Source organism: Gadus morhua, chromosome 22, assembly GCF_902167405.1.
Source record: "Gadus morhua chromosome 22, gadMor3.0, whole genome shotgun sequence".
NCBI lineage: Eukaryota > Metazoa > Chordata > Actinopteri > Gadiformes > Gadidae > Gadus > Gadus morhua.
In genome coordinates this window covers 7039698-7054148 of record NC_044069.1, presented here as the reverse complement: position 1 = coordinate 7054148, position 14451 = coordinate 7039698, and the positions used below count along the sequence as shown (strand labels likewise).

Below are 14451 nucleotides of genomic sequence, written 5' to 3'. Positions count from 1 at the left end.
TTGACGTAAACCTTCCCTTCTTCCGAAATAAGAAAGTTCAGGAAACGTTCGTAAGCTATTTCATAAAACCGGAAAAATCGATCGTTCGAAAATGTTTCCCCATAATTTCGAGCGATGTGAACGCACCAGAATACCTGGTCAGAGAATGTCTAATATTCGTAGACGGGCTCTGGTATGGTTCTATTGCTATTTAATTTATTTATTCTATTTTATCCTTTTTTAATTGATCGCTTATGTTCCTGCTTGTTTATATGGTGTTATATATATATATATATATATATATATATATATATATATATATATATATATATATATATATATATATATCTCTTCTTCATTGTTCATTGTTATTGCCTTAATGTATGCACCTTAATCACCAAGCCAAATTCCTGGTTGGTGTAAAACCCTTCTTGGCAAATCCTTTCTGATTCTGATTCTGATTCTCGCATGATCTTTACATGACGTTATGTGTTGCATCACACTACTGTCATACGTCATCAGAGTGCGACGGGCGCACTTTTTAAACCGCCTTCCGTGAATAAACTTTTCAAACGACAATTCTAATCAAAAGTGTCGTTCTGACAACAACAACGTTTTTTTTTCCCGGCAGCCTGTGCTGTTTAAAATGGATAAAGTCACAGACACATCACATACTTGTATCAAAGACGGCCCATCAGGTAATTACAACAGCATGTAACGTTATTGAGTCTATATGACAGCAGTATTACATTTCTGTCATGTTAATCCACATGAAAAGTCTCCCATTGATATTGCTTTCTATCTAATACATGATATCCTTGGATGCGGTGAGGTGTTGAGATACAAATGATGAGCCTGCTCTCATCCTGGTTCTCGGTTGTAACTCCTCCACTTCTCTTGAACTTTATCTTCTTTGTTTTGTGTTGGACAGATAACTCCTCAGATGCGAACCATTGAGCAAACATACTGTTGTGTATGTAAGTGGATAGTATAAAGCAGTGAGAGACGGAGAAGATTCATAACATGCTTTAATCCACTTCCGTGTTTTGTTCTATGGGTGATTTCAGTTTCGTCGTGCTTCTGGAGCACGGCACATGCATCACAGGCCTCCGAGAGGACTTCAGCAGTGACTGCTGCAAAGTCAGCTGAAACAACAGCCACCATCTCCAGCTCAGGCTCTTGATGGTTCTCGTAATCTGACGCATATGTTGTGAGTGACAACTGTTGGCAAGGGATGATCGAACAAGGCAAGACCAGGACTTGTAGCTATGATGTCTTTAACTCTGGAGAAGTTCTCTTGAGCGTCCTCGGTCCAATGGAAATCAGTAGACTTTCGAAGTAGAGCACGAAGAGGTTCCATAAGTGTGGCGTAGTTAGGAATGAACTATGGATGCACCGAATATTCGGCCTCCGAACATGTTCAGCCGAAAATGGCCCAAAACATAATGTTCGGTTTCGGCCGAAGGAGTAGAAAGGCCGAACATAATACACTGAACATTTTTTTATTTTCATTAAAAAAAAAAAAGGTTTTACTCATTTATTTAAAGGTACATTGTTCTTAAATCCTTGCTATAATGTCTGCTGCAATGTTAGAAAACGTTCAGTATTAAATAAATATTTTGTATCAAATTTGTAATTGATTTTTTTTATAGAAAAGCAAGACGAAAAAGTTTATAATGGACATTTAATTGTTTGATTTATGCAATGGCGAAAAATTAAAGCAAAATGAATGAAAAACATTAAAAGACACATTCGGTTTCAGCTGTTTCAGTATATTCGATTTCGGTTTCGGCCAAGAATTTTCATTTCGGTGCATCCCTAGAATGAAATTTGAATACCACGCAGTCAGGCCAAGAAAAGAACGTAGCGACCGAGCATTAGGAGGGGGAGCTTGAGTCACAGCTTGGACATGGCCAGGGTCTGGCTGTAGGCCAGAGGCAGAAACGAGATGCCCTAGGAAAAGACAACTCAGTCTTCCTGAAGTGGCATTTCGCTGTGTTCAGCTTCAACCCACTCACTGGTAGGCAGCGGAGGACCGCTTTCAATCTTGTCTCATGAAGTGCAGCGGTCTCTCTGTATACTATGATGTCATCCAAATAGAGTTGCACACCTGGTTGATCTGCCAGGATCTGGGACGTCATCCGTTGAAAGGCCCTGGGGCAAAGGGTGACTGTCTGTCACCACTGCTCTGTTTGGCTCACGTAGATCCACACAAAGACGAATGCCGCCGGTCTTCTTCTTTACGACCACCACAGGAGACGGCCTTGCAGACGAGTCCACTCTCTATGATACCTTCGAAAGAAATTAATATTATATAGTCAAGAAGTGTCGTGGAAATATACTTGCTCTGATATTTACTTGAAACGAATCGCAGGGTGTCTCATGGCAATTGTGTTCAATATTGATTGTATGAGATGATTGTCCACCAAATGTTGTTGCATTGACGAAGGGTTATCGAGCGACAGCAGTGATGACGAGCCACTGGTGAAGATCGCCTCCAAGAGTCCTCAGGTGACCATGCTTCTGAAGGTGATGGTGGAGCGGTGTCCGGTTAAGGAGTTTGGGAACAGGTGTAAAGGCACAGGTGAGACTACAGCCGGTGCAACAAACACATATCCCTTTAAGAGGATCGTTGCTTAGAAGATTTACACGCATCTTGTTTCTATCTTTATTCACGTGTTTCTTGTTTTCCCACACAGTAAGAAATAGTACTGGTTCGTAGGGATGAAAAGTCTCCCATTGATGTTGCTTTCTGTCGAATACATGATGATATCCTTGGAAGCGGTGAGGTGAGGAGATACAAATGATGAGCCTGCTCTCATCCTGGTTCTCTGTTGTAACTCCTCCTCAGAGCTCCATCTGCGGCTGGACCCCAGCGACTCAGACGAGGAAGCCGAAAGACAAAGGCGTAAACAGGACGGCAAAACAGGCTTTTGGAAAATGGAGGAACGGGACAAAAGTGGTAAGAAAACTTAACGTTGGAACAATTTAAGACACTTTTAAGATAGTCATTCATGCAATTCAGCAACTCTTCTTGATAATTCGGGCTGTTGTCTGCCATTATATTTATGTCCAACCAGTTCTGGACAGTGCTGATGACGAAGATGATGTTCCTCTGGTGAACGTACTGAAGAATCTAAAGGATAAGAAACAGTCTGAGCAGACAGCAGGTCAGACCCTCAACTCTGAGGGTCAAACGCAAGACGATGGTAGGTGGAATATAATAACAATAATCCTTGTGCGATATTAGTTCATTATGTCTTTCACAAGACTATAAATAATCTTCTACAATAAAATCACAAGGCTACTTTAAAGTTTTTCTGACTTAAGCTTTTTCCAGGATGTATTATATTTCATACTAGACGCCTCGTTAAACGTGACATATTACACATAAAAGGGTTTTATGTATTACAAGTAATTAACATAATTTAATATGATCAACAGAGTGTGAACATAATGGAAAGAATTTAAGTCAAGTCTCAATGTGACCAATAGATTCTGTCAGATTCCCTTTTACCATTTATCATCTACCATTTTATGTCCCCCCAGTTCTGAACAGTTCTGATGATGAGGATGATGAAGATGATGTACCTCTGGGGAACGTACTGAAGAAGACAACGGAGGAGAAACAGTCTGAGCAGACAGCAGGTCAGACCCTCAACTCTGAGCCCCCTCAGACACAAGATGTTATATTTCATACTAGATGTATTTCTGTGTCTATAACTTTATATTCCCTGTGTTGTGTTGACAGGAGACTCCTCAGATGATGAGCCCTCGTCCAAAGTAGCAAAAACTCGCTCATCAAAGAAAGCCTCGGCCAATAAGAACCGTTCTAGAAGCATCAATATGGGGAAAAGAAGAGCAGGTGATGCCTCGTTAAACGTGACAAATTACACATCAAAATGGTTTATATATTACAAGTAATTAACATAATTTAATATGATCAACACAGAGTGTGAACATAATGGAAAGAATTTAAGTCAAGTCTCAATGTGACCAATAGATTCTGTCAGATTCCCTTTTACCATTTATCATCTACCATTTTATGTCCCCCCAGTTCTGAACAGTTCTGATGATGAGGATGATGAAGATTATGTACCTCTGGGGAACATACTGAAGAAGCTAAAGGGGGAGAAAACTTCTGAGCGGACTGCAGGTCAGAGCCTCAGTTCTGAGGCTCCACAGACACAACATGAGGGTAGGTGGAGTTAAATAAAGATAATCCTAGTGCGTTATAACTTATAATACATTATTTACATTATATCTTTAGCAAGACTGGAAATAATCTTCAATACAATGACACGGACACATTTGAGTTTCTCTGTCTTCAGCTGTTTCCAGGATGTGTTATATTTCATGCTAGATGTATTTCTGTGTCTATAACTTTATATTCCCTGTGTTGTGTTGACAGGAGACTCCTCAGATGATGAGCCCTTGTCCAAAGTAGCAAAGTCTTGTGTAGCAAAGAAAGCTTCAGCCAATCAGAACAGATCAAAAAAAATCCATATGCGTAAAACAGCAGGTGAATATTATTTTTTCTAATTTCACAAAATACACCTCAGAGTCAAAGTGCCAAAGTGTTTTATTTCTCAAAATGAATTCATATAATGTAATATATATTTTTAAATTTAACAAATGACGCAATCATTCAATAAATTGTATTTTACTAACAAGTATACAGCATTATGCCTTTATAATAAATAATATATTTTAGGTTTTTCTAAAGCTCTTTGCAGCAATTTTCTTATTTGTAATCGCCTAAGAATAAAACGAACATAACCGCAGAACATGATGGTAATGACAGAAAGTCCTAGCTTTAGTGTTGTCCTGTGTTGGATATCACTGCATTTGGTCATCTATTATCCTATTGGTCCTCCCAGTTCGGCATAGTTCTGATGATGAAGATGATGCTCCTCTGGTGAACTTAACGAAGAAGACAACGGAGGAGAAACAGTCTGAGCAGACAGCAGGTCAGACCCTCAACTCTGAGGCCCCTAAGACACAAGATGTTATATTTCATACTAGATGTATTTCTGTGTCTATAACTTTATATTCCCTGTGTTGTGTTGACAGGAGACTCCTCAGATGATGAGCCCTTGTCCAAAGTAGCAATAACTCGCTCATCAAAGAAAGCCTCGGCCAATAAGAACCGTTCTAGAAGCATCAATATGGGGAAAAGAAGAGCAGGTGATGCCTCGTTAAACGTGACAAATTACACATTAAAATGGTTTATATATTACAAGTAATTAAATAATTTAATATAATCTACACCGAGTGTGAACATAATGGAAAGAATTTAAATCAAGTCTCAATGTGACCAATAGATTCTGTCAGATTCCCTTTTACCATTTATCATCTACCATTTTATGTCGCCCCAGTTCTGAACAGTTCTGATGATGAGGATGATGAAGACGATGAAGATGATGAAGATGATGTACCTCTGGGGAACATACTGAAGAAGCTAAAGGGGGAGAAACCTTCTGAGCGGACTGCAGGTCAGAGCCTCAGTTCTGAGGCTCCACAGACACAACACGAGGGTAGGTGGAGTTAAATAAAGATAATCCTAGTGCGTTATAACTTATAATACATTATTTACATTATATCTTTAGCAAGACTGGAAATAATCTTCAATACAATGACACGGACACATTTCAGTTTCTCTGTCTTCAGCTGTTTCCAGGATGTGTTATATTTCATGCTAGATGTATTTCTGTGTCTATAACTTTATATTCCCTGTGTTGTGTTGACAGGAGACTCCTCAGATGATGAGCCCTTGTCCAAAGTAGCAAAGTCTTGTGTAGCAAAGAAAGCTTCAGCCAATCAGAACAGATCAAAAAAAATCCATATGCGTAAAACAGCAGGTGAATATTATTTTTTCTAATTTCACAAAATACACCTCAGAGTCAAAGTGCCAAAGTGTTTTATTTCTCAAAATGAATTCATATAATGTAATATATATTTTTAAATTTAACAAATGACGCAATCATTGAATAAATTGTATTTTACTAACAAGTATACAGCATTATGCCTTTATAATAAATAATATATTTTAGGTTTTTCTAAAGCTTTTTGCAGCAATTTTCTTATTTGTAATCGCCTAAGAATAAAACGAACATAACCGCAGAACATGATGGTAATGACAGAAAGTCCTAGCTTTAGTGTTGTCTTGTGTTGGATATCACTGCATTTGGTCATCTATTATCCTATTGGTCCTCCCAGTTCGGCATAGTTCTGATGATGAAGATGATGCTCCTCTGGTGAACTTAACGAAGAAGACAACGGAGGAGAAACAGTCTGAGCAGACAGCAGGTCAGACCCTCAACTCTGAGGCCCCTAAGACACAAGATGTTATATTTCATACTAGATGTATTTCTGTGTCTATAACTTTATATTCCCTGTGTTGTGTTGACAGGAGACTCCTCAGATGATGAGCCCTTGTCCAAAGTAGCAATAACTCGCTCATCAAAGAAAGCCTCGGCCAATAAGAACCGTTCTAGAAGCATCAATATGGGGAAAAGAAGAGCAGGTGATGCCTCGTTAAACGTGACAAATTACACATTAAAATGGTTTATATATTACAAGTAATTAAATAATTTAATATAATCTACACCGAGTGTGAACATAATGGAAAGAATTTAAATCAAGTCTCAATGTGACCAATAGATTCTGTCAGGTTCCCTTTTACCATTTATCATCTACCATTTTATGTCGCCCCAGTTCTGAACAGTTCTGATGATGAGGATGATGAAGACGATGAAGATGATGAAGATGATGTACCTCTGGGGAACGTACTGAAGAAGCTAAAGGAGGAGAAACCTTCTGAGCGGACTGCAGGCCAGAGCCTCAGTTCTGAGGCTCCACAGACACAACATGAGGGTAGGTGGAGTTAAATAAAGATAATCCTAGTGCGTTATAACTTATAATACATTATTTACATTTTATCTTTCACAAGACTGGAAATAATCTTCAATCCAATGACACGGACACATTTGAGTTTCTCTGTATTCAAGTGTTTCCAGGATGTGTTATATTTCATACTAGATGTATTTCTGTGTCTATAACTTTATATTCCCTGTGTTGTGTTGACAGGAGACTCCTCAGATGATGAGCCCTTGTCCAAAGTAGCAAAGTCTCGTGTAGCAAAGAAAGCTTCAGCCAATCAGAACCGATCTAAAAATATCCATATGCGTAAAACAGCAGGTGAATATATTAATTTTTCTAATTTGACAAAATACACCTCAGAGTCAAAGTGCCAAAGTGTTTTATTTCTCAAAAGTAATTCACATAATATAATTCTATTTTTTTAATAAAAACAATAAATAAAAAAAATGATGCAATCATTAAGTAAATTGTTTTTTTTTCTAACAAGTATACAGCATAATGCCTTTATAATAAATAATATATTTTAGATTTTTGTAAAGCTCTTTGCAGCAATTTTCTTACTTGTAATCGCCTAAGAATAAAACGAACATAACCGCAGAACATGATGGTAATGACAGAAAGTCCTAGCTTTAGTGTTGTCTTGTGTTGGATATCACTGCATTTGGTCATCTATTATCCTATTGGTCCTCCCAGTTCGGCATAGTTCTGATGATGAAGATGATGCTCCTCTGGTGAACTTAACGAAGAAGACAACGGAGGAGAAACAGTCTGAGCAGACAGCAGGTCAGACCCTCAACTCTGAGGCCCCTAAGACACAAGATGTTATATTTCATACTAGATGTATTTCTGTGTCTATAACTTTATATTCCCTGTGTTGTGTTGACAGGAGACTCCTCAGATGATGAGCCCTCGTCCAAAGTAGCAAAAACTCGCTCATCAAAGAAAGCCTCGGCCAATAAGAACCGTTCTAGAAGCATCAATAAGGGGAAAAGAAGAGCAGGTGACGCCTCGTTAAACGTGACAAATTACACCTGAAATTGTTTTATGTATTATAAGTAATTAACGTAATTTAATATAATCTACACAGAGTGTGAACATAATGGAAATAATTTAAATCAAGTCTCAATGTGACCAATAGATCCTGTCAGATTCCCTTTTACCATTTATCATCTACCATTTTACTAAACACAGTGGCAAGAAAGGTCTTCACAGTCATTGAGGGAACAGCTGAGCAGAAGGCCATCTCAGGCCATCGGCTGTAGTAGTCAACGAGAGTGATTGCAAAGCGGCAGTCAGGAGGTGCAGTCTGTATAGCTCCCACAATATCCACTGCTAGCTTTTCCCAGGCTGCAGTGGGAGTCGGCACAGGTTGCAGCGGGGCGACATGGGTGATTGCAGTTTTGTCGTGCTTCTGGAGCACGGCACATGCATCACAGGCCTCCGAGAGGACTTCAGCAGTGACTGCTGCAAGGTCCGCTGAAACAACAGCCACCATCTCCAGCTCAGGCTCTTGATGGTCCTCGTAATCTGACGCATATGTTGTGAGTGACGACTGTTGGCAAGGGAGGATCGAACAAGGCAAGAGCAGGACTTGTAGCTATGATGTCTTTAACCTCCTCGGTCCAATGGAAATCAGTAGACTTTCGAAGTAGAGCACGAAGAGGTTCCATAAGTGTGGCGTAGTTAGGAATGAACTTTGAATACCACGCAGTCAGGCCAAGAAAAGAACGTAGCGACTGAGCATCATGAGGAGGGGGAGCTTGAGTCACAGCTTGGACAAGGCCAGGGTCTGGCTGTAGGCCAGAGGCAGAAACGAGATGCCCAAGGAAAGGACAACTCAGTCTTCCTGAAGCGGCATTTCGCTGTGTTCAGGTTCAACCCACTCACTGGTAGGCAGTGGAGGACCGCTTTCAATCTTGTCTCATGAAGTGCAGGGGTCTCTCTCTGTATACTATGATGTCATCCAACTAGTGTTGCACACCTGGTTGATCTGCCAGGATCTGGGACATCATCCGTTGAAAGGCACTGGGGGCTGAAGCAAGGCCATATGGGACTCTAGTGAAACGAAAAAGTCTGTCATGCGTTATGAATGCGGTAAGGTCTCTGCTGCTCGGATGTAGCTGGACTTGATGCTAGGCATTTTGTACATCAATTGTGGAGAACATAGTTGCACCACGGAGCTCACGAAAGACTTCTTCGATGTGTGGCAAAGGGTGACTGTCTGTCACCACTGCTCTGTTTGGCTCACGTAGATCCACACAAAGACGAATGCCGCCGGTCTTCTTCTTTACGACCACCACAGGAAACACCCTTGCAGACGAGTCGACTCTCTCTATGATACCTTCGAAAGAAATTAACATATCATCAAGAAGTGTCGTGGAAATATACTTGGTCTTATATTTACTTGAAACGAATCGCAGGGTGTCTCATGGCTTCAATGTGTTCAATATTGATTGGCTTCATTGTGTTCTTCTCATGTGTTGTTCAATATTGATTGTATGAGATGATTGACTACCAAATGTTGTTGCATTGACGAAGGGTTATCGAGCGACGGCAGTGATGACGAGCCACTGGTGAAGATCGCCTCCAAGAGTCCTCAGGTGACCATGCTTCTGAAGGTGATGGTGGAGCGGTGTCCGGTTAAGGAGTTTGGGAACAGGTGTAAAGGCACAGGTGAGACTACAGCCGGTGCAACGAACACGTGTCCCTTTAAGAGGATCGTTGCTTGGAAGACTTACACACATCTTGTTTCTAGCGACAGAAAGCAATGTGACCAATAGATTCTGTCAGATTCCCTTTTACCATTTATCATCTACCATTTTATGTCCCTCCAGTTCTGAACAGTTCTGATGATGAAGAGAATGTACCTCTGGGGAACGTACTGAAGAAGACAACGGAGGAGAAACAGTCTGAGCAGACAGCAGGTCAGACCCTCAACTCTGAGGCCCCTCAGACACTACATGTTATATTTCATACTAGTTGTATTTCTGTGTCTATAACTTTATATTCCCTGTGTTGTGTTGACAGGAGACTCCTCAGATGATGAGCCCTCGTCCAAAGTAGAAAAATCTCGCTCATCAAAGAAAGCCTCGGCCGATAAGAACCGTTCTAGAAGCATCAATATGGGGAAAAGAAGAGCAGGTGATGCCTCGTTAAACGTGACAAATTACACGTTAAACTGTTTTATATATTACAAGTAATTAACATCATTTTATATAATCTACACCGAGGTGTGAACATAATGGAATTAATTTAAATCAAGTCTCATGTGACCAATAGATTCTGTCAGATTCCCTTTTACCATTTATCATCTACCATTTTATGTCGCCCCAGTTCTGAACAGTTCTGATGATGAGGATGATGAAGATTATGTACCTCTGGGGAACGTACTGAAGAAGCTAAAGGAGGAGAAAACTTCTGAGCGGACTGCAGGTCAGAGCCTCAGTTCTGAGGCTTCACAGACACAACATGAGGGTAGGTGGAGTTAAATAAAGATAATCCTAGTGCGTTATAACTTATAATACATTATTTACATCATATCTTTCACAAGACTGGAAATAATCTTCTTCAATACAATGACATTTTAATTTCTCCGTCTTCAGCTGTTTCCAGGATGTGTTATATTTCATACTAGATGTATTTCTGTGTCTATAACTTTATATTCCCTGTTTTGTGTTGACAGGAGACTCCTCAGATGATGAGCCCTTGTCCAAAGTAGCAAAGTCTCATGCAGCAAAGAAAGCTTCAGCCAATCAGAACCGATCTAAAAAAATCCATGCACGTAAAACAGCAGGTGAATATATTATTTTTTCTAATTGGACAAAATACACCTCAGAGTCAAAGTGCCAAAGTGTTTTATTTCTCAAAAGTAATTCATATAATATAATTATATATTTTAAATTAAACAAATGACGCAATCATTAAATAAATTGTATTTTACTAATAAGTATACAGAATAATGCCTCTATAATAAATAATATATTTTATCTTTTTGTTTACATTTACATTTAGGGCATTTAGCGGACGCTTTTATTCAAGGGGACTTACAATAAGTACATTTGTAATAAGAAGTGAAACAATATATCGCTGTCAGTACAGTAAAGATGTCCATAGAAGCAAGTGCAAGTAATAACTACCACCACTACTAATTTGTAAAGCTCTTTGCAGCAATTTTCTTATTTGTAATCGCCTCAGAATAAAACGAACATAACCGCAGAACATGATGGTAATGACAGAAAGTCCTAGCTTTAGTGTTGTGTTGGATATCATTGCATTTGGTCACATATTATCCTATTGGTCCTCCCAGTTCTGAATAGTTCTGATGATGAAGATGATGCTCCTCTGGTGAACTTAACGAAGAACACAACGGAGGAGAAACAGTCTGAGCAGACAGCAGGTCAGACCCTCAACTCTGAGCCCCCTCAGACACAACATGTTATATTTCATACTAGATGTATTTCTGTGTCTATAACTTTATATTCCCTGTGTTGTGTTTACAGGAGACTCCTCAGTTGATGAGCCCTTGTCCAAAGTAGCAAAAACTCGCTCATCAAAGAAAGCCTCGGCCAATAAGAACCGTTCTAGAAGCATCAATATGGGGAAAAGAAGAGCAGGTGATGCCTCATTAAACGTGACAAATTACACATTAAAGTGTTTTATGTATTACAAGTAATTAACATAATTTTATATAATCAACACAGAGTGTGAACATAATGGAAAGAATTTAAGTCAAGTCTCAATGTGACCAATAGACTCTGTCGGATTCCCTTTTACCATTTATCATCTACCATTTTATGTCCCCCCAGTTCTGAACAGTTCTGATGATGAGGATGATGAAGATGATGAGGATGATGAAGATGGTCAGACCCTCAACTCCGAGGCTCCTCCAACACAACACGATGGTAGGTGGAATAAGACATCCTGGGTTATACTTACTTCCCGAATAACGTTTTATTACATACTGTACAGGAAAACTGATATTATTCACCCTTTTAGCCATAAGCTGTTTCCAGGTTCGATTCTGTCGTTGCTCCCCTTTAACCTTATCTTCTTTGTGTTGCGTTGGACAGATGACTCCTCAGATGACGAACCATTGAGCAAATTTACAAACACTCGACGTTCAAAGAAAGAGGAGGCAAATCCGATCGAGTTCAAGAGCAGCCGCAGAACTAACAAAAAGAAAATAAGAACAGGTGCGGTCCTCTTTACACTTGAGAACAAATGACAGCTTCAGTCCACATATGTGACTCTTCTTTGCCACTAAACGTATACATTTATTGGGGAAATAGGGTTAGAGTTAGGAAAAATAATTCTTCATTATTTAACATTTAATGTATGTTGTGAATATATTTTTATGTGTGTATTACTAAGTATTTATATAATTCCTTTTATTTAGTATTTCTCCACCTTACCTTGTTGTTCTCCCCTCCATATCCAGGGTCTTCCAGTGACGACTCGGACTATGATCCGAGTAAGAAGACGGCCCCCAGACCTTCACCCAAGAGCCGGAAACCTCAGCCTAAACCTCAGCCTAAACCTAGGAGGCGCAGGCAGAAAGGTAGCCACCATAACGACTTCATTAATCATGTCCACACGCCCATAAATAATGTACTCGCAAGGTTGAACTGTATAATTACGTTTTTACAAATATTATTTGAGCCTTTATTAATTTAGCAAATGCGGAGTCCTGTCCGGCCCTACCTCAAAGAGTATCAGCTGATCCACGCGTTGGTCTTTCCCCAGACACAGAGTCCTCAGATGGGAGCTCTGATGATGACGTTCCGCTGGTGAACCTGGACAGGAAGGAGAACCAGTCCACCACCAAGACCGGCACCAAGACTAGGTCCACACCGGCCCAGAGGTCTACATCCAAACCCCCCACAAGGGCACCCAGGATGCATGGTATTACCGCTACATGATACTAGTTCAAGTAATAATAATAAACCAGTTCTCTCAGGACAGGTTGGCTTTACGTTGTACCCATGTCCCTTTGTATCACCGTTCAGAAGACCCCCCTTTCCTAATGTGACTGTTGTGATTTCTGTTGAACAGCGTCCGCAGCTGAGAGCTCTGATGACGAACCTCTGCTCAACCTGTTAAAGAAGCCGCTCAAAGACGGGACAAACAAAAGTTTGTCGCAAGGGAATGGCCAGAGGACAGAGAAGAGAGACCAAACTCCTTCGAATAACAACCGAGGACCATCAGGAAAGGCCATAGTCACCAAGAAGATGAAAAGACAAAGGGCTTGCAATAATGGTAACAGAGCGCCCCAATTTGAGGGGAATTCAGGTCAAGGTGCTTTGTTTGAACAAGAACTAGGGACTCGTTGACTTGTCAGGGTTGACTGGAATATGACTGTGATTCTCTGCAATTTAGCATTTTAGAGAGTGTGGTTCCGAATAGCTTCCCACATGCCAAGTAGAACACTCTGCTAAATGAATTGCAACTTAATGAAAGCAGAAATTAATATATAGTCAAAGCGCGTTGTGGAAATATACTTTGCCTAACTCAGATTTTTACATTAAATGAATCGCAGGATGTCTCATGGCAATTGTGTTCAATATTGATTGCATGAGTTGATTGTCGTCAGCCTCACTTGTGATTTATCGACCACCAAATGTTGTTGCATTGACGAAGGGTTATCGAGTGACAGCAGTGATGACGAGCCACTGGTGAAGATCGCCTCCAAGAGTCCTCAGGGGACCATGCTTCTGAAGGTGATGGTGGAGCGGTGTCCGGTTAAGGAGTTTGGGAACAGGTGTAAAGGCACAGGTGAGACTACAGCCGGTGCAACAAACACATATCACTTCAAGAGGATTGTTGTTTAGAAGATTAACATGTATCTCGTTTCTATCTTTATTCAGATGTTTCTTTTTTTCCCACACAGAAATAACTAGGACTGGTTCGTAGGGCCCGCTTAGCCTGGGTATACCCATGCTGCCTTGTGCGCAATTTCATTTTGCGCTGCCGGCTGAAGCAGAAACGACAGCTTTGAAAGAATGCGGAAGCCTTCTACACTGGAGCAGTTCATGTTGCATTTTGGAAATGTCTAGATAGTTAGTCATAGAAAATGTTTAAATGTTTTTTAAAATTCAAAAGGTTTTAATGATCATTTCGATATTTTATTGTAGTGGAACATTTTTATTAGATTATTTTCTGTACCTTTTTATTTAGATGTATGCATCATTTTATATATTGTCCATAGTATGTCACTGAAGTTCAACTGAAGTTCAAGTTCAAATGTTTTGAAAAGAAAAATGAAGTGGAAAATGATTTTGTCATTCAAAAGTATTAAATCGACTTTCATACATGATCATTCATGATTCGTTTCCTGCCTTCCATTCAAATATAACATGATATGTCACGAAGGCATCCAACCAAGGTGAACGAAAAAGAAAATACAGATTTCGTCGTCCGTAGGCCTATATCAATTATTGTTGAGTGATTCTGGGGCCAGAAATCGTGATGGAACTGTTACTCTCAAATAGGGTGAAGCAATATTGACTGTCAATATTCTGACATCCATTTTCCAATGGTAATAAGCATTCAGTCACCACCATCAACCCTAGCACTCCCCTAGGCCATGTCACG

General features: G+C 40.0%; 1 protein-coding gene across 15 annotated transcripts; it reads left to right on the top strand.

Annotated features, from left to right (window-relative positions):
• The first annotated feature begins 492 nt into the window (after positions 1–492).
• LOC115536160 (nucleolar protein dao-5) lies at positions 493–14176 on the top strand. Of its 15 annotated transcripts, none has more exons than XM_030347853.1 (32): positions 493–677; positions 2429–2563; positions 2831–2941; positions 3060–3188; positions 3529–3627; positions 3731–3844; positions 4037–4177; positions 4391–4501; positions 4860–4949; positions 5053–5166; positions 5358–5516; positions 5730–5840; positions 6199–6288; positions 6392–6505; positions 6697–6855; positions 7069–7179; positions 7555–7644; positions 7748–7861; positions 9400–9534; positions 9696–9785; positions 9889–10002; positions 10195–10335; positions 10544–10654; positions 11168–11257; positions 11361–11474; positions 11667–11762; positions 11931–12053; positions 12299–12418; positions 12604–12762; positions 12913–13116; positions 13498–13632; positions 13748–14176. In XM_030347853.1, the coding sequence occupies exons 1-32, from the start codon at positions 626–628 to the stop codon at positions 13768–13770; spliced, it is 3699 nt and encodes a 1232-aa protein (XP_030203713.1). In that variant the 5' UTR covers positions 493–625; the 3' UTR covers positions 13771–14176. The 15 variants fall into 15 exon arrangements, with proteins under 15 accessions (XP_030203713.1, XP_030203712.1, XP_030203716.1 ...); XM_030347852.1 differs by having other exon boundaries at positions 13725–14176; XM_030347856.1 differs by lacking the exon at positions 3529–3627 and having other exon boundaries at positions 3060–3149; positions 13725–14176.
• The last annotated feature ends 275 nt before the right edge of the window (positions 14177–14451 follow it).